The sequence below is a fragment of the Thalassophryne amazonica genome, chromosome 1, assembly GCF_902500255.1.
Source record: "Thalassophryne amazonica chromosome 1, fThaAma1.1, whole genome shotgun sequence".
NCBI classification, from domain to species: domain Eukaryota; kingdom Metazoa; phylum Chordata; class Actinopteri; order Batrachoidiformes; family Batrachoididae; genus Thalassophryne; species Thalassophryne amazonica.
The window spans coordinates 70,781,298-70,807,324 of NC_047103.1; the positions used below are offsets into that span (position 1 = coordinate 70,781,298).

The 26,027-nt window shown below is 40.2% G+C and overlaps 1 protein-coding gene and 1 long non-coding RNA gene across 5 annotated transcripts in view; one reads left to right on the top strand and one right to left on the bottom strand.

Moving 5' to 3' along the window:
- The window catches only part of col11a1a (collagen, type XI, alpha 1a), a 363,765-nt gene that overhangs the window by 123,499 nt on the left and 214,239 nt on the right, over positions 1-26,027 (top strand). For 2 of the 4 annotated variants that reach the window (XM_034171594.1, XM_034171599.1), the window contains exons 6-13: positions 2,844-2,936; positions 10,722-10,817; positions 13,397-13,681; positions 16,282-16,347; positions 16,562-16,603; positions 16,726-16,788; positions 24,281-24,355; positions 25,891-25,974. In XM_034171594.1, the coding sequence (XP_034027485.1) occupies positions 2,844-2,936; positions 10,722-10,817; positions 13,397-13,681; positions 16,282-16,347; positions 16,562-16,603; positions 16,726-16,788; positions 24,281-24,355; positions 25,891-25,974 (804 nt within the window). Of the gene's footprint in view, positions 1-2,843; positions 2,937-10,329; positions 10,516-10,721; positions 10,818-13,396; positions 13,682-16,281; positions 16,348-16,561; positions 16,604-16,725; positions 16,789-24,280; positions 24,356-25,890; positions 25,975-26,027 lie in introns of all 4 variants that reach the window. The other 2 variants (XM_034171602.1, XM_034171606.1) reach the window with 2 other exon arrangements.
- On the bottom strand, positions 1,191-7,091 carry LOC117511686. Its single transcript, XR_004561041.1, has 3 exons — positions 7,082-7,091; positions 6,231-6,233; positions 1,191-1,379 (listed from the first exon to the last, which is right to left on the bottom strand). It is a non-coding gene; the product is annotated as an uncharacterized LOC117511686 (long non-coding RNA).

The following is a 26,027-nucleotide window of genomic DNA, read 5'->3' on the forward strand; positions in this document are numbered from 1 at the left end:
CTGTTTTAAGGGAACTTAAATGTTCTAGTACTTCTATATCTTATAGCCATTTAAGTCTCAATACATCATCATATCCAAAGTCGGTAAGCAATATCTGTAATCGATTGCAGGTAACATCAGTGTGGAGGAGGGTCACTGAAGTAGGTGTTACAAGCATGGCTTGTGTTATCTGTGGACAGTTGATAGATCTTTCTTCCAGCGACTATGTCAATTTAACTGATAAAGGATGTGCTGGAATCAACAAGGCCAATCATGAGAGAAACTTGGACATTCCATCTTATGACCACCTGGTGCATAAGTTATGCAGAAAGATACACACAAACCCAAAAGCTGTCAAAACTGCTCAAAAGCGCCACCATTCACAATCACCTGTTACAAGAGTGAATCTCAGATCTCAAGAAGGTGCCTTTGATTTCAAAACACATTGTTCTGTGGGGTCTTTGTCGAACAGTCTCTTGCCAAGAAAAAACCAAACAAGCCTAGTTACCAGTATAATCATGTGATGACTCTTGGTTTTCAACAAAATATATCGACTCAATGTCAAATATCAAGATGACTGGGCTACCAAGGTACAATCTTGCCTAGCGGCTGTGAACGACCTGCCTGCAGAGGAAGCCATCTACCACCGTGCATGCAAGGCCATGTTCATGACAGACAAAGACCTCCCTTGTTTGTCATCACAGGAGGAGGATGCATCTTCAAACAAAAGAAGAAAACTTGGTCGTCCAAGATCTTTGACTAAGGCCACTGCTCTGCAGTATGCATTTGATTATCTGGAGGAGAATGATGATGAGACAATAACACTTTATGAGCTACATAAACACATGATTGCAAGTAGTGGTCTAGATGAAGAAGATGTGTATAGCCAGGCACAATTGAAACGAGAACTGAAGCAACATTATGGTTCAAGGGTAACAATAATAACAGTGAGGCATCTTGCAAATATTGTTACTCTCACATCAAATTTGAAAACAATTATTCAAGAGGCACATGACAGAGCTCGTGAGCTCGATGAACTCTCTAGCATGAATAGGCTAATCGAAAGTGTCGGCAAATACATCAGAACAGAGGAGTGGAGATGGGCTCTGAAGATGGAAATACGGCATATCTGCCCCATTCCTTGCACATGCTCCTTGGCAGTATAATCAAGAGCAAGAATGCCAAGTTACACATGGCTTCAATAGGCCAACACAAAGAACAAACAGAAGTTCCTGCACTTCATCGGCAGTGAGCTGGAGAAAGCTGGTGTTGAGGTTCACCACAGCCCTGGTGATGCAGACTATGACATCATAACAACAGCATGCACCATGGCCAGAAGGAGATCAGTGGCAGTTGTTGGGGATGATACAACCTGCTGGTCCTGCTGCTGCACCATTTAACTTCAGAACATCATCCCATGTTCCTGCAGACAGCCAACAAGATCATCAATGTCTGCACCCTACAAGAACAACTAGATCCTGACCTTGTTGACTCAGTACTCTTCCTACATGCTGTGACAGGTTGTGACACTGTGTCAAGGCCACATGGAGTCGGTAAGGTGATGGCAATAAACAAATGCCATCGACTGAAGAACCACGCTAGGGTCTTCCTGAAGGCAGATCAAAGCCATGAAGACATTAACAGGCATGGTCAGGCTGCTCTAGAAGTGCTGTATGGCTGTAAGTCTGGCAATAATCTTGAGTTTGAGAGGGCAGCCAGGTTCAGCAGCAAGGTGGCCTCAAGATCGGTGTATCTGCCCCCCGAATCTCTCCCACCGACCTGTGATGCAGCCAGGTACCACAGCTACCGAGTATATCACCAGGTTCAGACCTGGCTTCGCAACCATCTTGATCCAACCAAGTGGGGCTGGCTGCTGCACGAGGGCCAACATGCTGAGAGGCTCAAACCAGTGAAGATGCAAAAGGAAGCTGCACCAGCCTCATTGTTGAAACTTGTCAAATGCAATTGCCAAGGCAAGTGTGACAGAAACATCTGCTCCTGTCGTAAGAATGGACTGCCATGTACCCTGGCTTGTGGTTACTGCAAGGGCATAACCTGCTCCAATGCTGCAGGAACTACAGAAGCAGAGTCTCTGGAAGACCAAGTATATGGGTGTCAGAGCTAAACTTGATGGGAGAATTTTTTATTTCACTGTGACCACTTTGCATAAATATACTAGATTATTTGTTGTTAGATGATAGGTTTATACTATAATTTACAAGAGATTGTGCTAGCTTACAGATGTTTGATTCACATCTTGTCTGTGTGAATGTATGTCGGATGATAATAGACTGTATTTTTTAAATTTAACTGCATAAATAAACTCAATTTGTACCACAATATTTTATGACTTTTTGTGAATTTTGAAATATAATACAGACCATAAATTAGGTAAAATTATCAATGAAAAAGACTTCCTTGACATCGAAAACATAGGTTTAGACACCTTATTTGCTTTTCTAGCTTTAATAGCAAGGAAATTATGGCACTTTTCACAACCACGGTGGCCATCTTGGATTTTTGTGAATTTAAGGTATTAGCACCACCCAGATCATGGCAGATTTTTTATCCTGGCTAGTAGAGCCCATTTGCTACCTAAATGAGTTGAAAAACCTTTGGTAACAATTTTGTTGAACCTCAGTAATTTATTTACTGGACTACTACATTGTTTATTGTATCCTGTTATGACAATGATTGTTTATTCTCATATTCTTTACCTTAAAATGGCAGTCATTTGTAGTATATGCATACAAGTAGTATACTGAAGAGGACGTAGTATATGCATCATCTTGCTGAAAGAGCACTCTACATCCATGATGCCAACACTAAAACCTGTCTTCATCCCTCTCTTTCCCTACCTCTAGTATACTACTGATGATTTAGATTACTCTCAGTTCTATGATTACTCTGAGGGAACCACAGACGTCGTTCCAACTGACAAGTTTTCTGAACCACAGGTAAATGGAAAAAAAGGAAAGAAAAGAAAAAGGATGTGTTTCCTATAATGTCCAGTTTTGTCCATTGTTCCTCCCTCAGTTTGTCTTGTGTGTTGTCTGTGTACACTTTGAGCCATACGAGTGAGCACAACAACTAGCACTGGGGGTGTTTCTCATTGCACTGAGATTTTACAGCCTCAGTGGCACTAAACTGTTAATGGGCCACATTAATTAGGATGTAAATTATCACTGTCCTCACAACCAGTCACATTGATGGCACATTACTCCAAATAGTAATGTATTATAAATAGCTTGGGTGGTGACTTTTACAGCAATGGACACCAGTTGTCGTGTTGTTCATTACCTCTGCGTCGGATCATTGTGCTCCGAGGCTATGCAGTGTGGGGTTTTTGGTTTGTTCAAGGACACTTGGTCAATCAGAACTATTCAGGAATCAAACCCACGGTATTTCACTTAATGTGCAACCCGCTCAACAGCTTGAGTGGCCATTGCTCAAATTTTTGCTGTGTTACTGTGTTATATGTGCAACAAGTTGATCAGCATAATGTAGATGACTCAGTGTTCAGATAAAATGGGGGGGCATTTTTCAACGAGGGCCTATTTTGGGTTTGGGCTTCACTTTTCACTCAAGACAAAAACAATGATACTCTGTCCATTACTGAATTAGTATGCAAACACAGTAAATGGCTAAACAGTTATTTAATGGAAGCCTACGAGGCAAGCAAACACTAATTTTCTTTTGGTTGCTACATAAAAGTTTCTGATAGCATAGAGAGGATCCCTATGCAGGTACATGTGTGTATATTTACCTGAATATATGTTGACTAACTTTTTAAAATTACTGTCATACAGTGACTTACCTTAGCCTTCTGGCTGTTTGGCAATGCCACGTTCAGCTGAGTCCATACAAGTTGATTGTTGATTCTTGTTTGAGACAGAAGAATGAACTCCTCATTGATAATCGACTTGTATGGATGTAATGGAAAGCAGTATCACTAAACAACAAGAAGGCAAAGGTAAGGAGCTTCCTGGATGATGTAATTTTAAAAGGTTTCTTTACATTTTCTGGGGTGCATTTACCTTCGTATGGATCCTTTCCATGCTACCAGATACATCTAATATTTTAGCCATTTCAAGTGGTAACAAGAAGCTGTTAACTTTGAGTTTTTCTACCATGCACATGCATCCATTGTATAGCCATTTAGTCCTTGATGGACTGAATGCATTAATAAATACTGGACCAATTATTATTATTTTTTGTCCCAAGTGAAAGGCTGAAACCTAAAACATAAATAAAATGGGGTCTGATGGGGGAAAATCCCAAAGTTCCCCTTTAAGTCTTGTGTTGTATGCACGTGTCTTAATAATGGTGATTGACTGTGTTCAACGCCTAACACAAATTTAACAATATAGCTGTTTGTTGGATAACAAGTGTTTAGTAAAAATCCTAATTCATTTTGAGATCAGTGCAAGCTTTATCACTTAAGTTCTTCCTACAACTTGATTAAATGAAACTCTCAGACTTCTGACTCTCCTTTGAACTATGTGACTGGAACAAAAATATCAATTCGAAGTGATAATACATGTGCTGGTTGTTGTGCCTCCTTGAAAACAACACTGCTTATGTTTATGTGCACTCCATTATCCCAGTTACATCATGGTCATGCTTTGGTTATTGTTATGTGTCGGACGCAGCCCGGAGAACCGACCAGCGTTTGAAGGACCCAGTATGAAATAAGCAGAGCACGGTACAAAGGATAACAAAATTTAATGACATAACAGTGATGTGGAAAAGAACAAACAAATAAGTGCGCGGTCTGCGAGGTGATAATACGGTGCGCTCCCAGCTGCACAAACGGTCCAGAGCCAGAAACAGTTCAGACCCAAGGACCCCGCCGACACCCCCCAGGTGGCCGCGACAAACCGAGTCTGTGAAAGAAGAAACCATCATGTGAGTCCACACTCCACACACAGAGAGACCACTCAAAGGTGTACATAAACAGCAAACACTTCCTGGCTTAATTACTAATCAGCTTCCCACCCTGCAGACATGGAACACCCTGTTCACATACTCAACCTGCAGTGGAAGCTGATTAAACGACCAACACAACAGCTCAATACAATAAGGTGTGAGGGACACCACATTTATTGACTGTACAAATGTTAGTCACAAAACCTAACGTACCTCAGGAAGTGTGCTGACGAGCGTGAGACCTCACCCCCTCCTCTTTCACAGACCATGCATCAAACCTGGACGTTCTCTGCATCCACTGATGATGAGATGGCTCTCGAGACGACGATCTCACCCGTCTGGTCACAAGGTCGAGTCTCTGGCAAGTACACACTGTGTACTCCAGACTTAAATGCCACCATGCTCCAATCTGTGTAGATGCACCACAGCTGTGAGTCCTGACGAGCTGCACATGATCAGCCTCAGGTGATCAGGGTGAGGTCCTGATAACTCAGCCACACAGCCACTCAGTCCTAAATGCGTGCCACCTGGAAGGAAAAACAAAAGACAGAAACAGAAGACAGAAACAAAAAGCAGCCAGGCACCCCCAACCATACAACAGCACCCCACCCTCACGGGAAGCCTCCCGGCGACCACACAAACCTGGCCCAGGAGAAACACCCCCCTCCAGGGACCATGGCTGGAAACCGTATCTGCATTCATCTTCCAACAGAATCTTCATCTGACAGAACGGTTGACGTCTTCTCCTCTGACTGCATCTTTGCCCTTGTTTCTGTCAGTCAATTTGCACAGGTGTGGCCAGGAGTTCTTGAACCTGTGCGGTCAGCCTTTGTCCAACTATGTTCAAAGTCTGATTAGTCATAAAACAAAAAAGACAAACACAAACAACCAAACCACCCCCCCCCCCCCCCCCCCAGAGGACCGTCCCATCAAACCCCGGGAAGAGGAGAAAAGAAAAACAACCCAAACTTAAGCTTGCAAATAAGAACGCTAACACCCCCCCCCCGACGACATGTAGGGACCAACACCCCCCAGAGGACATCCCGCCAGCTCCAGGAGTAATAACCACAGCCGAGGTCCCTCTGGGATCCAAAGTCACCCACGGGGACTCGCAGCGCCTCCCAGAGGACCGTTCCATCAACCCCAGGAGACGCCCCCCCTCATGACCAATGGACCCAGCCCCGGCCGTCTATGGCTAGATGGACCCACAGCCCTTTCCTCCCAGAGGACACCACAGTCACACCCTGAGGGCGGAAACCGGGGGGAAAAACAAAAGGAGAAAAAAACAAACAAACAAACAAACAAAACAACCCCAACCCCACCCCCTCGGCGCAGTGGAAACTGGAAGCACGTCCAGCGTCACCAACCAGGACTATACCCCAGAAGTCAACCGGGAGGAGTGGAACAGCGGTTATGGCAGACGGCACAAAACGGCGCCACCCCTCCGACTTCCAAACCAGCCACCAGCTGCGGGTATATTCCACTGCCCCAAACCTCAGCCAGGCCGATGGCAGACGGCTCAAAGGCGCGCTGAAGCCGGAGGTGGAACAGGGAATCAACAAAAAAAACCAACACCCCTTCCCCCCCCCCCCCCAGTGCAGAGGTTACCTGGGAAACGGCCAGCATAACCAAACTGCACCACTCCAGCAACGCCGACAACCTACGGCTCACACGGCTGGAGCCAGAGGACAAGAGAGGGAATAAAAAAAATACCCCAAACCCCCCCCCCTCCCGGGTGCAGAGGTTACCTGGGAAACGCCCAGCATAACCAAACTGCACCACTCCAGCAACGCCGACACGTACGGCTCACACGGCTGGAGCCAGAGGAGAAGAGGGGGCATAACAAAACAAAAAAAAGAAAAAACAACCCAATTACCCCCCCATCACCCCCCAGAGGACCGTCCCATCAAACCCTGGGAGGTGAAACCAAAAGCAATAAAAAAAAAAGACTAACAGACTAACATAAAGTGACTTGGGTCCGTTTTTATGCTCCAGACAGACTGCAGGGTCACGACCCCAGACACTAATGGTGTAAAAAATCCCACACAAAAACCAACTCAAAAAACACCCACAAAAAATGAACCAACACAAAACTAATAAGTGACGTATACCGTTAAGCTCAAACAAATGGAACACACCTGTTCCACCTTAAAAGCATTAACGGTAATGTGACTCAGTCACCAACAGAGGGAGCCAAAGTGCTGAAAATAAAAACCCCTTTGGTGACAGAGAAAACAAACTCATGCTGCTTTTCTTGTGCGCAGCTGTGCGTAACACACAACCAAAAATGTGCTTCAACTAAATTACGCTGGAGCTGACACAACAGACGCAGTAGTTATCTTCACCCGGGGAAACGGGGCTACAACTGTAACACAGGAAGCACAGTGACCCGTGCCACAGAGCTCCGCCGTGCGCGTTCACCCATTACAGACCCACTCATGCAGCTCCCGTTTAAACCTCTTATCCGGTCGAAGTGTGACGCGAAGCCGTCGCCAGTCACACTCCACCACGACCCACGGATAAGGCACAACACAGGAACACGGCTGCAAGAGAGCACAAATCAGTATTCAGTAATGGGTTCTCAAACACGCACCATCCGGGCGGAGAGCACCCGCAACTGATCCGGATAACTTCTGAACGTCTGCTGCCGCCTTACCGGCGCGTTACCGTCTCTGCTACCGCTGGGTCCGTGATGTTTGGCCAGAGACTACTGTTATGTGTCGGACGCAGCCCGGAGAACCGACCAGCGTTTGAAGGACCCAGTATGAAATAAGCAGAGCATGGTACAAAGGATAACAAAATTTAATGACATAACAGTGATGTGGAAAAGTACAAACAAATAAGTGCGCGGTCTGCGAGGTGATAATACGGTGCGCTCCCAGCTGCACAAACGGTCCAGAGCCAGAAACAGTTCGGACCCAAGGACCCCGCCGACACCCCCCAGATGGCCGCGACAAACCGAGTCTGTGAAAGAAGAAACCATCATGTGAGTCCACACTCCACACACAGAGAGACCACTCAAAGGTGTACATAAACAGCAAACACTTCCTGGCTTAATTACTAATCAGCTTCCCACCCTGCAGGCATGGAACACCCTGTTCACATACTCAAACTGCAGTGGAAGCTGATTAAACGACCAACACAACAGCTCAATACAATAAGGTGTGAGGGACACCACATTTATTGACTGTACAAATGTTAGTCACAAAACCTAACGTACCTCAGGAAGTGTGCTGACGAGCGTGAGACCTCACCCCCTCCTCTTTCACAGACCATGCATCAAACCTGGACGTTCTCTGCATCCACTGATGATGAGATGGCTCTCGAGACGACAATCTCACCCGTCTGGTCACAAGGTCGAGTCTCTGGCAAGTACACACTGTGTACTCCAGACTTAAATGCCACCATGCTCCAATCCGTGTAGATGCACCACAGCTGTGAGTCCTGACGAGCTGCACATGATCAGCCTCAGGTGATCAGGGTGAGGTCCTGATAACTCAGCCACACAGCCACTCAGTCCTAAACGCGTGCCACCTGGAAGGAAAAACAAAAGACAGAAACAGAAGACAGAAACAAAAAGCAGCCAGGCACCCCCAACCATACAACAGTTATGCTTTTAAAACAGTCTGAACCTGAACATTACCAAGGTATTAAAAAACTATCCTAAAAAGGCTGTGCTTGCATTAGTAGTACCTCGACAGTAAGAAAAGTGAATACTGGATATGTGGTGTGCATCTAAACATACTCAGAATGCCGGTTCTTCTTATATCTGTTTTATAATGCAGCTACCATCTCACATTACATGACAGTGTATATGCTTTGAGTGTTTGACTGAATTTCAGCATTGTCTTTAGAATTATTGTATGCATTATGGGACATCAATCACATTTTCAACAGCAGCCTAACCGCTTTTAATGCACTACAATAACTCTAAAGAGTTGCTGAAAGGCAAATATGTTTGTGTATTTTTATGTCACATGAAAAGCCCAATCTGTGATTGTTGTACAGGACTCTTTTCACCCAACTACAAATAATCCACCCTACGGAAACCCTACCTGAATTGATATAAATGGAATAGGAATACAAGTATTATAAGGCAAAACTAAAATTATTTGTAGCTGGACAAAATGAAGTACTAATTTGTGAATCCCTGATTTTTGTTGTACGTCATAATTTGCATAAAAGTTAACATTTTAAAAACATAAATCCAAAAGCTTTTTTTTTTGTTGCTAATTTAATATTATTCCACATTTTTAAAACTAATTATTTCTGCAAAATTTAAATGCATCTGTTAATTATTATACATTCAATGAGATTTTTGTGGCTCCCATATTTTTACTGTATTTTTAAAGAATTATTCTGGGAACCACAGCTATTTTTTTTAACCCTTAGATGCAATGGATTTATTTATTTATTTTTACAGTGAAATAAAGACATTAAAAAATGAGCTGCTGTGTCAATGAGAAACACTGATGGAACAATATGCATAGATTTTTTAAAAGTTACTTCAACTTTCAACTGAGTTAATGCTACAAGACTTCTTTAGTTAAGTTGAAATAGCTTTAAAAAAATCTGCAAATTGTTACATTACTTTTTCTCATTGAGACAGCTGTTCATTTTTTTTTAGAGTGGACACAGCTGAAGTCTTAAACCATGTTTTTACGGCCTATGATTCTCAGACCTACTTTGGTCTTCACAAATGTTACACATATGACTTCACAGGCCAAGGATATGCAGGAACAAAATACAACAGAACCAAAAATAGAACAAAACCGAGGCTCTGGAAGCCCTGTACACCATCCACAAACTGCATTGCAGCTTTCCATCTACACTGTGCACTTCAGCATTCAGAGGTGGTTTTGTGGCTGTTCAACTTGACATTTCTATTTTTCCTTTGGTGACAGTGGTGCGTGCCAGTAAGAAGCCCAGGGTAGAAACAGCTTTCACCCTATTAGCCTAACATAACATAATATTTAACCATGCACTGCAAAGCAGTTTAACTCTGAAGATAGGTTAATAAGTTGTCAAGTAAAGCAATTATCTGGGCTTTGTGCATACTGAAAAATTTCTGCATTATTTTAACGATTATTATGGACATGAAACTCCTCCATCTGCTGAGTGATAAATTCATTCAGTGTCTTTGGATGTGCACAATGCTGTTGACAGTTTCCCTGGAAGCAGACCAGATTATCTGAAAGCTTGTGCTTTATTTGCTTACCCATAATTCTTTCACCGCATTGACTCGAGGAATGAAGATGTGCAGCAGTGCAGATGTAAACCCTCTTTCCTGGATCATGGAGGAAGCAGAATCTTGACATTTGGGGTGTAAAAGATTCTATACACCAGTCACTGATTGTGTCTTTGTGTCACTTCCATTTTTGAATATTCCATGTTTGTCTTTGTCACCGTAAACTCTTCCAGAGGAAGAAACGTAGTGTCTCCATGAAAAAGAAGAGGACCAGAAAGTCCCTCAGTAAAACTAAGAACAAACCCTTAAACTCCTTCACTGCCAAAAAATCACCAACTATAAAGTTTGCTGCTAAGAAGAAGCATCAGATGTTTGGCTACCAGGCCACAGCTCCAGCCCGACCCAGAGGCAATTTTAGGGTAAACGTGCAAGTAAAGAAAAGACAAAATACCATCAAGATCTTCCTGCTATGTATTGTCAATGGAAAATCTATGATGGTAGAGCATCCTAACCTCTTGTGCATAGAGTGGTAGAGTTGTAGTCAGCTTCAGAGGTCCCCCCTCTGGTTTAAGCTTTTGTGTTAACCCTTACTTTATTCTTCTTTCCTTTTTTCAACATGACTCAGCTAAACAATATAGAAGATTACAATACAGACTTTGACTCCGGAACTGTAGATGATACTCTAACTCAGTCTCCCTTTGCCACGAGTGGACCCAATGAGGTAATTTTTAATTTTTACTTTCATCTACTTTTAAAAAATGAACACTAGAGGTTTTTCTTTTTTGGGAGGCGCTGGCGGGGATCTGTACCCAAGGAAGTACCTGGTATGAAATGGGAAAGGCACAAACATTCATAGCAATGGTTGTGTCTTTTAACCTTCTAAGATGTTGGTATGTTGCTGAAGTGATGGACAATGGGATATGTTCACAATTTTGGAAAGCTGCAACCCATCTGATTTACTGCATATTTCTACGGTCGCGCTGCATGCTTAGAAAATGATGTGGTGGACATTGTGGAGGGTAACTGTAGCTTTATCTCATGTAGGTTTAGCTAAAGCTGCATCATTACTGTTACTTACGACATCCCAAGATAAAGTCTTGATTATTTCAGAATTTTTGCCCATTCAGTTAATACAATATATGGAAAGTGTGACTGGATGTACCATAATGTATTGCAAGTGAAATAAAAACAGTTTTGTGTTGAACTTTATAGAAATTAGAGGTGGGCAATATGACTTCAAAATAATATCACATTATTTTTCGCTTTTGAGTTGGTGATGATGTTACATCACAGTAGTAATGGTTTTACACTATATTAGCCTTTTAGTAATGATCTAATTTGAGCAAAATTTTAACCACCAATTTAAAATTGGGATGAAAAACTTCATCATTTAAAGATTTTTACAGTTTTATTTTGATCACATCTGTGGCTTTGTTTAATTTATGATAATTAAGGCCTAAAGCACAAAACACTGTTGGTTCACACATCAGAATCACAGTTTTAATATTTTCATGACTGTTATATCTTCATGTGAAAATTATGGTATAGGCAGTTACATGTATTTTTTAAAAAGTATTTAATAAGTGTTTTGACTCACTTGTGGACCTCAGCAGAATAGGAAACAGATATTATAGATATCACAGCCTCAGCGGTGCAATGATGATCAGAGCTGCAGATGTAATAAAATGGTGATTTCCAATTGAATGGATATTTGGTGTTATTTTTCCATTGGTGTAATTAAATTTTTGGCCTGGCAGGGTTTTTTGTTGGCCTTATTTCTCACGGGTGTTGATGGTATTGCATCCATTGCAATCCATGTTGTGGTGCACTATCACACCACTGATGAAATGACACCAGTGTACCGCCCATCCCTACTGGAAATGTGTGGCATCTAAAATTCATTACAGACCTTGTTTGTAACAAAGCAGCATATTTGGCTCTTCCAAAAATCAAGAATGACTTGTCTAATATTTACTGTACAATCAGTATTGTTTTCTCTGAGACATCAGCCAAAGTCACTTTGGATTACCTATTTTTTTTTTTAATCAACTCAAACTGGAATGTTGACAAAGTGGCTTGCCAGGATTAAAAGCAGCATATCTGCCAATGCCTTTGACATTGTTTGACATTATGAGCTTGATTTGCATCACAAGTCCCTTAAAAAGAACTATGCTGAACTGTCCAAGCTATGAACTTGCACTGTCAGCCACAATGCTTGCCAAGGTGGACATGGATCAGAATGCAAAATTAAGACTGTAATTCACCTTGATGGAAAGTGCCAACAATAGCAATGTAATTACATCTAATTTGTTACCCTCCAAAATTAAATCCATCATGATCAAAATTACTGCATGATGACAGTGATTGCAGCATGTGGTTGCAGCCCTTGTGCCAAATACAAAGTGCATCATAATAGCTTCAGTGGTTGCCTAAAAATCTGAAAATATTGTGATGCATTTGTTAATCAGCAATATTTTGCTTGAATAGCATCAGTTTTGATGCATATTGTATATCTGTACAGCAAATATTAAATTCATACAAAATGCTTGCAGTTGATTTCAGACTCTTAATCTATTTCAGTCTTTCTTTACAGTTTCAATAAATTGTGTGAAGGAAAAGAAGGCTGAAATACTATTAAGTCTGACTTGATATATAACAACCTTTTGAATTTCAGATAGAATGTTTTCTGAACAGTCATAATGGTCAATGGTAAAACTTTATTATTTTGCTTTATGTATGCATTAATAGAATTTTCAATTTCATTAATGCATTGTTCAAGAGAATAGCAATTTTAACATGCACTGTCATATTAAAATCACTATTGTTAATATTACTGTTAAAATTATGTTTTTGTCACTGTCAAGATTTCATAGCCAGTTTTTAACCACTCAGTATTTAATAAGTGTAACCAATCAGACATAGCCACGTTTAGCTTCACCGTATTCGTTCACTAAGCTTAACATAGCTGACACTCATGCTAAATTTAGCTAACAGGACTGAAGTCTTATTGGATCTTCATTTTTTTTAAACCATATTTTCTTTACATGTTTGAAATTTGATAATTCCAAAACACCAGATAAATCTTTTATTTATTTATTTATTTATTTATTTATTTTATTTTAGAAAAATAAGGTCTTACCATTGCTTTTCTGAAGATATAATGGATTCATTTGCAGTCTTCTTTGTTAACATCTAAAAGTTCTGCATTTGCCTTAATTGCTTCACTAACTTCTTTATTTCCTTGGTTGCTCACCATTACTGCCCTCTCCTCCTCTCCTTTGCTTGGGTAACACCCAAAAGGCTGTGGAGGACATCGTTTTCAGTGACTATGTTACCGAGGCCGCTCCCATTGTTCCAGAACTCACCAGTGTTGCAGAAACAGGAGACAGTATGGATACCGGTGCGGATGCATACGACTTTAAGGAGTATGACCTAAAGGAGTATGACTTGGGCGAGCTTGACAACAGGGTGTATGATTATGGGGCATATGATGAGTATGGCACAGCCCCGCCTAAACCCACAGCAGTCTACGATGATGAGGTGGGCCCCGGGGTCGCCGCTGAAACGGATTTGTCTGAGAGCACTGTAAGTACCGCGCCCTGATGTGATGTCAGCCGACGGAGGGGCGTGTGCATGTCCAGCACGTGTTATGGACTTTGTGTTTTGCTCACTTTGACTTCCTGCCTTCGTAGTTGGATGCTTGGCATGAGAAAAGGGTCATGTTGAGTGTGGACTCTATAAATTTGTCTTTGTCTACGTCACTGTTGTATGATTGGTGATTTCTTGTTTCTTATGTGTGATAGAATAAATGCATGAATCGAAGAGCTGATTTGTTCACAGTTTAGATTTAATTTTTTTCTGACATTCTCTTCGCTAAGATTCTTGAAGAAACTCGGTTGACGCCCACCCATACCTAATCTATCAGCCTAACAACTGTCCTACTGCCACACCCCACCTCACTCCAGTTGTCTTTCAGCAGATCTGAGCCCTCCTGTTCCACCACCACCATTTTAACACGCAGGCTGTCTGCCTCCAGACGTAGCAATTAGCTGAGAACATGCATAAAGATCCCTTTCACTTCCCTTCTTGCCCAAACATTTTCACTTTACCAAACACCACAGTCATCTGTTGTTTGATTGTGCATGCACGGTGCATCACCACGCTCCACTTTTTCCACATTTTGTTATGTTACAGTCTTATTCTAAAATTAAGTAAATCAATTTTTTACCTCAAAATACTATTCACAACACTCCATAATGACAAGCCAGATTCAGCTAATACATAATTTTTAGATTTTTAGTCACAATGTACTTAAGATAGCATGTTTTGTCTACTCTACTGTTCACAAAGCTATTCATTCAATGTTTCTACCCTAAGAACACAGCATGTCCATTCTCAAATCTAGATAGATAGATAGATAGATAGATAGATAGATAGATAGATAGATAGATAGATAGATAGATAGATAGATAGATAGATAGACAGACAGACAGACAGACAGACAGACAGACAGACAGACAGACAGACAGACAGACAGACAGACAGACAGACAGATAGATAGATAGATAGATAGATAGATAGATAGATAGATAGATAGATAGATAGATAGATAGATAGATAGATAGATTGATTTTCTGTGATGTGCGAGTGACATTTTGAGTTATGGAATGGATACATTAGTTCATTAGTGGAAGTTTTGTTACATCTGCCTCAGGTCGCATTTTTGAGACATTGAACGTCAACATGGACTTCTTCATGAGAGGACGACCCGTCATTCCAGTCGTCACAGCAGGTCCTGGATAACATTGCTGCTGTCAGTGATTTTGCTGAGCCACGAGTTGCACTTATCCAGGATTACAATCAGATCCTAATGAAGGATGAACTGCAGCGCCAATACCTGATGCAAGTTGCTGAGTGGCATCGACGTCAGTTCCCGGAGGAGAAGAAAATTGGAACCAAACCCCACTCCCGATGACTTTTTTGTTTTCACCAAATAGTCGTATCAACATAAAATTTTGCACAAAACATTTTCTTATCAAGATGAACAATTTTGTCAGGAAGCACATTAAGAAAGTCACATTAGTCTCACACACACACACACTTATATATATATATATGGTGGTGGCCAAGTGGTTAATGCACTTGGTTTCAGTTCAGAAGGTTCCGGGTTCAAATCCCACCTCTGCCACATTTCTCCATGTAATGTGGAGTTGCGTCAGGAAGGGCATCCGGCGTAACACTTGTGCCAATTCAACATGCAGATCCACCTTGGATTTGCTGTGGCGACCCCAAGTGCAAACAAGGGAGCAGCCGAAGGGACTTACTACTTTTATATATATATATATATATATATATATATATATATATATATATATATATATATATATATATATATATATATATATATGTATATATATATGTATATATATATATATAAGTGTGTGTATGTGTGTGTGTGTGTGTGTGTGTGTGTGTGTGTGTGTGTGTGTGTGACCTCACACTTTGATAACTACTACGTTATAGTATGTTGACACAAAATTCATGTTGCCAAATAACATTGTTATAAATAACAATTTGAGTAAACTATAGCAAATGTTGTAGCTGGTTTGCTGATCATATAGTAGTAGCCAGCTTATCTACTAAGTCATTTCTGATGTTTTCACCATCTCAAATCAGCTACACATAATTTGATGTAATAGATTTATCCAAGAACTGCATCTTTATGTAAACTGTTCTCTAACAAACATTTAAGATCAGCTATATTGTAAGTGACATGCCCAACTCAAATTCTGACCATCAAGGTGCTTTTTTTTTCAATTCACCCAATGTTCCACTTAAATATGAATTTGTCTTTCACTGCAATGTAGCTTTACCTCTGCTATATTTTCAAAAAAACACACAATAGATTAAATATTTTCCATTAATTCTGTCAGTTTTTAAATTTTTTCTGTGGTCTGCATGACAGTAATTTGGTGTTAACTGTGAGGTTTCATTGGGACACCATAAGCCACACTGCATGAAGCAAAGAGATCCAACCTTGCACGTTGTGACGAATACTTTTCCTGTTTTTTCCCCTCACAACATTTCAAGTAAATTTTTATTCATACATTTCTCACTGCTACTGTTCATTCAAGTATACTTGCTGTGTGATGAGTGTTACCTCTGTCCTCCCTGTGTAACTTCAGGTTGCTGGTGCTGGAGCAGCTTTTGGACAAAAGGGTGAAAAGGGCGAGCCAGCTGTGATTGAACCTGTAAGGTCCACAGAGATGTACTGAATTTTGTAAAATTTGAGTGGTATTTTTTTTTTTTTTTTTCAGATCAAGTCACCAAAAGCTGTTAAAAGTTGATGTTGTATTGTAATGTTGTTTAAAAAAATAATAAAAAATAATTGTCATCCTAAACTAAAAAGGTCAGTGTCAAATAAGTGTGAACAGTATGATGGTTTGCTTGTTTGTTTGTTTGAAGGGCATGCTGATTGAAGGGCCTCCAGGACCTTCTGGACCAGCTGTGAGTCTTGATTTATTTATTTATTTATTTTAACATGACAGTGTTTGGCAATTGTAATAATTAGAAGTTTGTTCCATGTGCTGTGATGCGGATGGACTATTGATCTGCCTTTGTGTTTTTAGGGTCTTCCAGGCCCCTCTGGCTTACAAGGACCTCCAGGTGTTGCTGGAGATCCTGGTGATCGGGTAAGTGGTTCCTTATTTCACAAAACCAGAGGTCACTTTTTTAAGTGATGCACTGTGTGTAAATATATACTAGAAGCACTCGGAGAGTGCAAACCTCTGCCAAGGCCATGGGGTCACTGTCGCCATAACATCTACACGCCGTGGAATCACTGAACCTAAAAAAGTGTAACAATGATGTTTGCTAGTAAAAAAAAGTTTCATCTGCTGTGACTGGATAGCATGTATCCTTAGCGCTTGGCATCACAGTTTATTGCAACTTGCACCTTTCCCAGAAGCTACTGTCATCTGAGCACTGATATTGATATTGCATGTGCTTATAGACAAAAACAAATAAGAGACAAAATTCAATTTATTATTCAACTAAACTGCAAATATATGAATTTTTAACATTTATGAAACACTTCTCTAAATAAATAACAGTAAATTCTGAAATAGAACTATTGCATGTGCTACACAAGGCCATAGGGTCACTGACCCTAAAGAGATTCCCTCCTTGGCACAGTGATCTATTCAACAATTCAGTGTTACAACCAAAACTATAATACATACACTTTTCTTTCCTTTATATTTGACATCCTTGACCATGAAAACATACCACTAGAACTTGGAATCAATTTTATGTCTTTATTAGTTCAAAAGTTATTGTATAAAAATGATTTTTCGGTAATGGCGGTTTTCTTCTGGATCTAGCTTCATAACATTTGAAGCTACATCAAATCTGATGACACCTTACTGAATCAGTACAGATTCAGCTACAATTTGGTGTTAGTTGTGCATCTCTAGCTTCATTTGTCACCTCACACTGACACATTTTCTATTTTCCCTATATTTTTGCATATTCTGGATCACCAGATCCGGAATCCGGATCCGATCATCACCAAACTTTGTTGTTTGATAGAACATTTGACTATGTTACACCCTAATTTTTTTCAAGCCTTTCTGCCTTGTTTTTGTGGAGTTAGAAACTAGAATGTCAAAATTCCCCCTATCCCGCAATGGTGAAGAATCCTTTAAAAAATTCCTGGATCCAGATCGTGATCCGGATCACCACTAAAATTTAATCACTTGTTTCTCTTGTCATTTCCAACCACTCAACAAAATTTCATCAAAATCCATTCAAAACATTTTGAGTTATCCTGCTGACAAACAGACAGACAGACAAACAAACAAACAAACTCGACCGAAAACATAACCTCCTTGGCGGAGGTAATAATATATTTATGCCTGTGTCAAAAAAGCAAATTGTTTTGGTGAGTGGAGCTGTGCTGGTTGGAGAAGCTGGCTTATGATGATAGGAGTTGCAAAGCTCATAACTGTCATCTGGTCCAGCAGAGCTACTTAGTGACCACTGGATCAGACAGTGGTTGTGCTGGGCAGCTTCCACGTGTGAATTTCTGAGTGTGGACACAATGAAAATGAAATTTAGGCATATTGCAATTTTTAAGTTCTTCCAAGTTTTACTTTTTCAATTCAGAGTGTTTCTGACCTTTGTTCTTAAAAAAGTAAAGAAATAAACGGCATATTTGGAGAATTGTCCTTTTCTTGTGGAATATATGGAGACAAAATAGAAGATTAATTAAGACTTCAGTTGTGGGCTTTTTCTCAAGTTGATGTCTTTTTTAGCGAATAAGAATTAATTTGGCAAGAAAATCTTTTTTCATGAATTAATATAATGAATTGTTTTGTCTTTTGGTGCAACATTATAAGATCACATGGGCATTGTGATTCATACACATTTTAAAGGCCCCCTACATTAACACTCATGGAATGCGAGGCCAATGCACAAATCTGCTGCTCCTTAAATATTTTGAACATTTGAATAGCAAGGATGAAGAACAATATATGACAAAACACAAGTCACATTTTGGAACTGAGCCATAATGAACTCTTAACCCCTTAATGCCCAAAATAATATAGCTGTATATAAAAAAATGTTTTGTGTGTGTTTTTGCCTGTAAGTAGATGGTAAATAATGTTGAGATTATTAATTTCACTTTTGCACAAAAACTAGATAGTAATATTGGGTATTCTGGTAATGACTTTATGTTATAATGTTATAATAATAATGATGGTATGTTGCAAATTTGCAACAACATGCATACAGGTCAATTTAGTAAGTTGCATAGTCAGAGATTGTAGCATATATGCGACGATGGGAGTTAAGGGGTTAAATCTCTTATCCAATCCCACAAGTGCAAATTAATTCATTAATTTGCTTTTGTATGCTCCCATTTTGCTCTGGGTCTTCGCAGCATCCCGGGTACATATCTGCATTAGGATTTGACACTTTTTACACCTGATGTCCTTCCTGTGTACTTGGAGAAACATGCTCACAGCTTCTGATGCTCTTCGGCTCTACTTCTGAGGTGTGGCAGCATGAGGTGTGTTCTGAGTGGCATGGCTGTGGCTTGAAGTGCAAATAGTAATTTCTAAAAACAGAGACTCAGTCTCAAAGGAGCCAGGGGTTAGTTCCATTTGGCCTGAAATAATCAGTGGTTAAATGCATCCAGTTGAAAATGCAATAGACTGGAACAGGCAAAGTTGATCATGAATGAGCCACAGAGAATTAAAGAGCAGTTTCACCAATTATCACTCCTGATTATCTCATCACCTTTGGCAAAAAGTGTGTGGAAAGAACAATCAAATCAAATCAATTTTATTTATATAGCGCCAAATCACAACAAACAGTTGCCCCAAGGCGCTTTATATTGTAAGGCAAGGCCATACAATAATTACGGAAAAACCCCAACAGTCAAAACGACCCCCTGTGAGCAAGCACCTGGCAACAGTGGGAAGGAAAAACTCCCTTTTAACAGGAAGAAACCTCCAGCAGAACCAGGCTCAGGGAGGGGCAGTCTTCTGCTGGGACTGGTTGGGGCTGAGGGAGAGAACCAGGAAAAAGACATGCTGTGGAGGGGAGCAGAGATCAATCACTAATGATTAAATGCAGAGTGGTGCATACAGAGCAAAAAGAGAAAGAAACACTCAGTGCATCATGGGAACCCCCCAGCAGTCTAAGTCTATAGCAGCATAACTAAGGGATGGTTCAGGGTCACCTGATCCAGCCCTAACTATAAGCTTTAGCAAAAAGGAAAGTTTTAAGCCCAATCTTAAAAGTAGAGAGGGTGTCTGTCTCCCTGATCTGAATTGGGAGCTGGTTCCACAGGAGAGGAGCCTGAAAGCTGAAGGCTCTGCCTCCCATTCTACTCTTACAAACCCTAGGAACTACAAGTAAGCCTGCAGTCTGAGAGCGAAGCGCTCTATTGGGGTGATATGGTACTATGAGGTCCCTAAGATAAGATGGGACCTGATTATTCAAAACCTTATAAGTAAGAAGAAGAATTTTAAATTCTATTCTAGAATTAACAGGAAGCCAATGAAGAGAGGCCAATATGGGTGAGATATGCTCTCTCCTTCTAGTCCCTGTTAGCACTCTAGCTGCAGCATTTTGAATTAACTGAAGGCTTTTCAGGGAACTTTTAGGACAACCTGATAATAATGAATTACAATAGTCCAGCCTAGAGGAAATAAATGCATGAATTAGTTTTTCAGCATCACTCTGAAAGACCTTTCTGATTTTAGAGATATTGCGCAAATGCAAAAAAGCAGTCCTACATATTTGTTTAATATGCGCATTGAATGACATATCCTGATCAAAAATGACTCCAAGATTTCTCACAGTATTACTAGAGGTCAGGGTAATGCCATCCAGAGTAAGGATCTGGTTAGACACCATGTTTCTAAGATTTGTGGGGTCAAGTACAATAACTTCAGTTTTATCTGAGTTTAAAAGCAGGAAATTAGAGGTCATCCATGTCTTTATGTCTGTAAGACAATCCTGCAGTTTAGCTAATTGGTGTGTGTCCTCTGGTTTCATGGATAGATAAAGCTGGGTATCATCTGCGTAACAATGAAAATTTAAGCAATGCCGTCTAATAATACTGCCTAAGGGAAACATGTATAAAGTGAATAAAATTGGTCCTAGCACAGAACCTTGTGGAACTCCATAATTAACCTTAGTCTGTGAAGAAGATTCCCCATTTACATGAACAAATTGTAATCTATTAGATAAATATGATTCAAACCACCGCAGCGCAGTGCCTTTAATACCTATGGCATGCTCTAATCTCTGTAATAAAATTTTATGGTCAACAGTATCAAAAGCAGCACTGAGGTCTAACAGAACAAGCACAGAGATGAGTCCACTGTCTGAGGCCATAAGAAGATCATTTGTAACCTTCACTAATGCTGTTTCTGTACTATGATGAATTCTAAAACCTGACTGAAACTCTTCAAATAGACCATTCCTCTGCAGATGATCAGTTAGCTGTTTTACAACTACCCTTTCAAGAATTTTTGAGAGAAAAGGAAGGTTGGAGATTGGCCTATAATTAGCTAAGATAGCTGGGTCAAGTGATGGCATTTTAAGTAATGGTTTAATTACTGCCACCTTAAAAGCATGTGGTACATAGCCAACTAATAAAGATAGACTGATCATATTTAAGATCGAAGAATTAATTAATGGTAGGGCTTCCTTGAGCAGCCTGGTAGGAATGGGGTCTAATAGACATGTTGATGGTTTGGATGAAGTAACTAATGAAAATAACTCAGACAGAACAATCTGAGAGAAAGAATCTAACCAAATACCGGCATCACTGAAAGCAGCCAAAGATAACGATACGTCTTTGGGATGGTTATGAGTAATTTTTTCTCTAATAGTTAAAATTTTATTAGCAAAGAAAGTCATGAAGTCATTACTAGTTAAAGTTAAAGGAATACTCGGCTCAATAGAGCTCTGACTCTTTGTCAGCCTGGCTGCAGTCCTGAAAAGAAACCTGGGGTTGTTCTTATTTTCTTCAATTAGTGATGAGTAGTAAGATGTCCTAGCTTTACGGAGGGCTTTTTTATAGAGCAACAAACTCTTTTTCCAGGCTAAGTGAAGATCTTCTAAATTAGTGAGACACCATTTCCTCTCCAACTTACGGGTTATCTGCTTTAAGCTGCGAGTTTGTGAGTTATACCACGGAGTTAGGCACTTCTGATTTAAAGCTCTCTTTTTCAGAGGAGCTACAGCATCCAAAGTTGTCTTCAATGAGGATGTAAAACTATTGACGAGATACTCTATCTCACTTACAGAGTTTAGGTAGCTACTCTGCACTGTGTTGGTATATGGCATTAGAGAACATAAAGAAGGAATCATATCCTTAAACCTAGTTACAGCGCTTTCTGAAAGACTTCTAGTGTAATGAAACTTATTCCCCACTGCTGGGTAGTCCATCAGAGTAAATGTAAATGTTATTAAGAAATGATCAGACAGAAGGGAGTTTTCAGGGAATACTGTTAAGTCTTCAATTTCCATACCATAAGTCAGAACAAGATCTAAGATATGATTAAAGTGGTGGGTGGACTCATTTACATTTTGAGGAAAGCCAATTGAGTCTAATAATAGATTAAATGCAGTGTTGAGGCTGTCAATCTCAGCATCTGTGTGGATGTTAAAATTGCCCACTATAATTATCTTATCTGAGCTAAGCACTAAGTCAGACAAAAGGTCTGAAAATTCACAGAGAAACTCACAGTAACAACCAGGTGGACGATAGATAATAACAAATAAAACTGGTTTTTGGGACTTCCAATTTGGATGGACAAGACTAAGAGTCAAGCTTTCAAATGAATTAAAGCTCTGTCTGGGTTTTTGATTAATTAATAAGCTGGAGTGGAAGACTGCTGCTAATCCTCTGCCTCGGCCCGTGCTACGAGCGTTCTGGCAGTTATTGTGACTCGGGGGTGTTGACTCATTTAAACTAACATATTCATCCTGCTGTAACCAGGTTTCTGTAAGGCAGAATAAATCAATATGTTGATCAATTATTATATCATTTATCATTTACTAACAGGGACTTAGAAGAGAGAGACCTAATGTTTAATAGACCACATTTAACTGTTTTAGTCTGTGGTGCAGTTGAAGGTGCTATATTATTTTTTCTTTTTGAATTTTTATGCTTAAATAGATTTTTACTGGTTATTGGTGGTCTGGGAGCAGGCACCGTCTCTATGGGGATGGGGTAATGAGGGGATGGCAGGGGGAGAGAAGCTGCAGAGAGGTGTGTAAGACTACAACTCTGCTTCCTGGTCCCAACCCTGGATAGTCACGGTTTGGAGGATTTAAGAAAATTGGCCAGATTTCTAGAAATGAGAGCTGCTCCGTCCAAAGTGGGATGGATGCCGTCTCTCCTAACAAGACCAGGTTTTCCCCAGAAGCTTTGCCAAGCTCAACAGGTGATCACCTGTGAAGAAGATATTAAACTGTATTTTCATTGTTTAATATCCTTGTGAAGGTGAAGAGCTATAGAATGGTGGACCAGCATTTTACCCATGTACAGATATTAGAGAGGGTTTGGGAGTATGCCCAATCAGTCTACATGTGCTTTGTGGACTTGGAAAAAGCCTACGACTGGGTACCCCGAGGTGTCCTGTGGTGAGTGCTGAGGGAGAATGGGGTCACTGGTCTGCTGCAATGTGTGGTCTGGGTTCTATACCACCAAAGTGTGAACTGTGTCCGCATTCTCTGCATTTCATCAGAGCTTTTTCTGGTAGGTGTTGGACTCTGCCGGGGCTGACCCTTGTCATAAATTCCAGTTGTAGTTTTCATGATCAGGGTTTCAAGGTGAAGTTAGGGGTTGGAAAAGTGTCCAGTTTGGTGACACCAGAATTGCATCTTGACCTCTGATGTGCACTGGACAGATTTGAGTATGAAACGAATGAGATAAGGATCAACATCTCTAAATCTGAGGGCATGGCTCTCTGTCAGAAAAGGGTGGATTGGGAGTTATTGCCCAAAGTGAATTAGTTCAAGTTTCTTAGGGTCTTGTTCACAAGTAAAATGGAGCATGAGATCAACAGAAAGATTAGGGCTGTATCTGTAGTCCCATGGACACTGTACCAGGTAGTTGTGGTGCACTTCTGTCCAAAGCTGGACTGGATTGTGATTTGGCCTATTGAGGAGGAAAGAAACCTGCTGCCTTCAGCAGAGGATAAACTACTAAAATGACTAACTCTGGATATATATATATATATCACAGTTTATTGTGAGAATCAAGCATCGCTGGAGATATAATCATCAAAAAAGTCTCAATCTTCAGAGATCTTTAAGACTAAATGAATAATAATATGGACTGTGATTATCTTTAGGACAAGTTGTAGCTCTTCTTAGTCGTAATACCTTCATTTCGATCCTATAAAATGCCTGCAATGGCCTCTGTCATTCAGTGATCAAACAACTGCATTTGAAATTCTTACATAGCCCATAAACCCAGAGAGAAAAGCAAAGCCGCTTTCTTTGAAGCTACAGTTTTGTTTTGTTTTTTTCATTTGTGATATAGTGCAGTTTAGACACCATAGTACAACATATAATGTGGTACATGTATGCAAAAGTCTAATTAATCAAAGTGTTGATTTTAATTCATGAAAGCATGTCTTTACTGTGTGACAGGGTCCTCCTGGTCGTCCTGGTTTGCCTGGTGCTGATGGTTTGCCTGGTCCACCTGGTACCATGCTGATGCTGCCAGTAAGTATTCACAATAATGCATAGTAGAGGACCTAGGTGAGACATGTATGCACATTAGGAGAGGATAATTCAACTGTTGTAGACTAATATGACCCCAGTGAACAACTTGGGATATGTGCCAAAATCTCTATCCAGATAAACAGCCAGAGAATGACCACATCCTTTTTTTGTCCCGAGTGTTACTTCAAATACAGCTGTATTTTCCAAACTGCAGCAGCTGTAAATTTTCAAAGGTATTCAAAATGTTCAGAAAGATCAGTACATGTTTGGGAGGGTCATAGAAAAGTGTAAAATTTCTGTTTTGCTATTTTAAGAGAAAATGGCTAAAATAAGTGGGTCAACTTATTACTTGTACATTGAAAGAAAACAAGCATTTGCCAGATATAATGACATTTTATTTTCAGTCATACTGTTATCAATGGAATATTGATTTAAAGTGAAAAATTCAAAACAAAACTTGTTCCTTTAACAATCAGCAGTATCTAGAGATCTTATATATTTTATAGATTATCAGGGAAATTTCCCAACAGCCAATAGCGCAGAAAGTTTAAGTTACTAAATACATGGCGATTCCGGACTGTATGTAGGTCATTTGACCAAATGTTTTCTCATGGTTTTCTCTAAACATATAACTCAAAAAGAGAACAAGATGCAACAGTGGAAAATCTTGACAAACAGACTGAGCATAATTAAAGAGGAAAGGATATTTGACCAACACAAAAACTAAACCATACCTAAAGCTGAATCAATAAATAAAAGAAGAAAACCAATCAATAAGACACAGAGACACAACCCGGGGAGAGATCACACAGACAAATGAGACGACAGACCAGGACAAAGATGGAGGACAAACCATTAGGAGGACATACATGAAAGACAGACACAGAGGACATACGAGTGAAATACACCGACACCAGACAAAGGACTAAAATACGAACCCATAAAAGTAAGGACACGGACAGGGTTAACAGATGCACACACACACACTTACACACACACACACTGACGACCAAAGGAGGCGTGGGAAACAAACAGGACAGAACACAAACCATGAACAAAGGGCACAAACAAGGCAGTCAGATGTAGACACAACAGACATTGTTAATCAATACTGAAAAAAGTCTATGACAATTAAAAAATAACATTCTATATAAGTACAAAAGTCCTTATTATTGACTTTATGAGCATTTTGTTTGAAAAAATAAATATGATCAACTGGAAAAAGCTGAGTTTGAAAGTTTTTACCCATTGATGTATGCAAACTGATATCTGGAACTGCAGGATTTTGAATAAGAAATGTGAATTTTTTGGTGGGGCTACTAAAATTCTTGTTTTTGAGGCAGGGGTGGGGTTGGGTCTCTAGCCCCGTCAAGCACACCCTATGATTCATTGTCACCCCTAGTATTTGCCTGTACTAGCTCTGCCTACTGTTGTCCTTGTTGTTGCTGATTTAATTGTGAATGTTTAGTCTTTTGACTTTGAATAATTCGCATACAAGAGAATGAGTGACTTGAATACCTGTGTTTATTTAATAGTTCCGCTTTGGTGGGGATGGTGAGAAGGGTCCAGTGGTGTCTGCCCATGAAGCCCAAGCACAGGCCATCCTCTCTCAAGCCAGAGTAAGAAGGAGTCAAAGAAGTTACAAATGCACCAGAAGGCTCTAAACAAACCT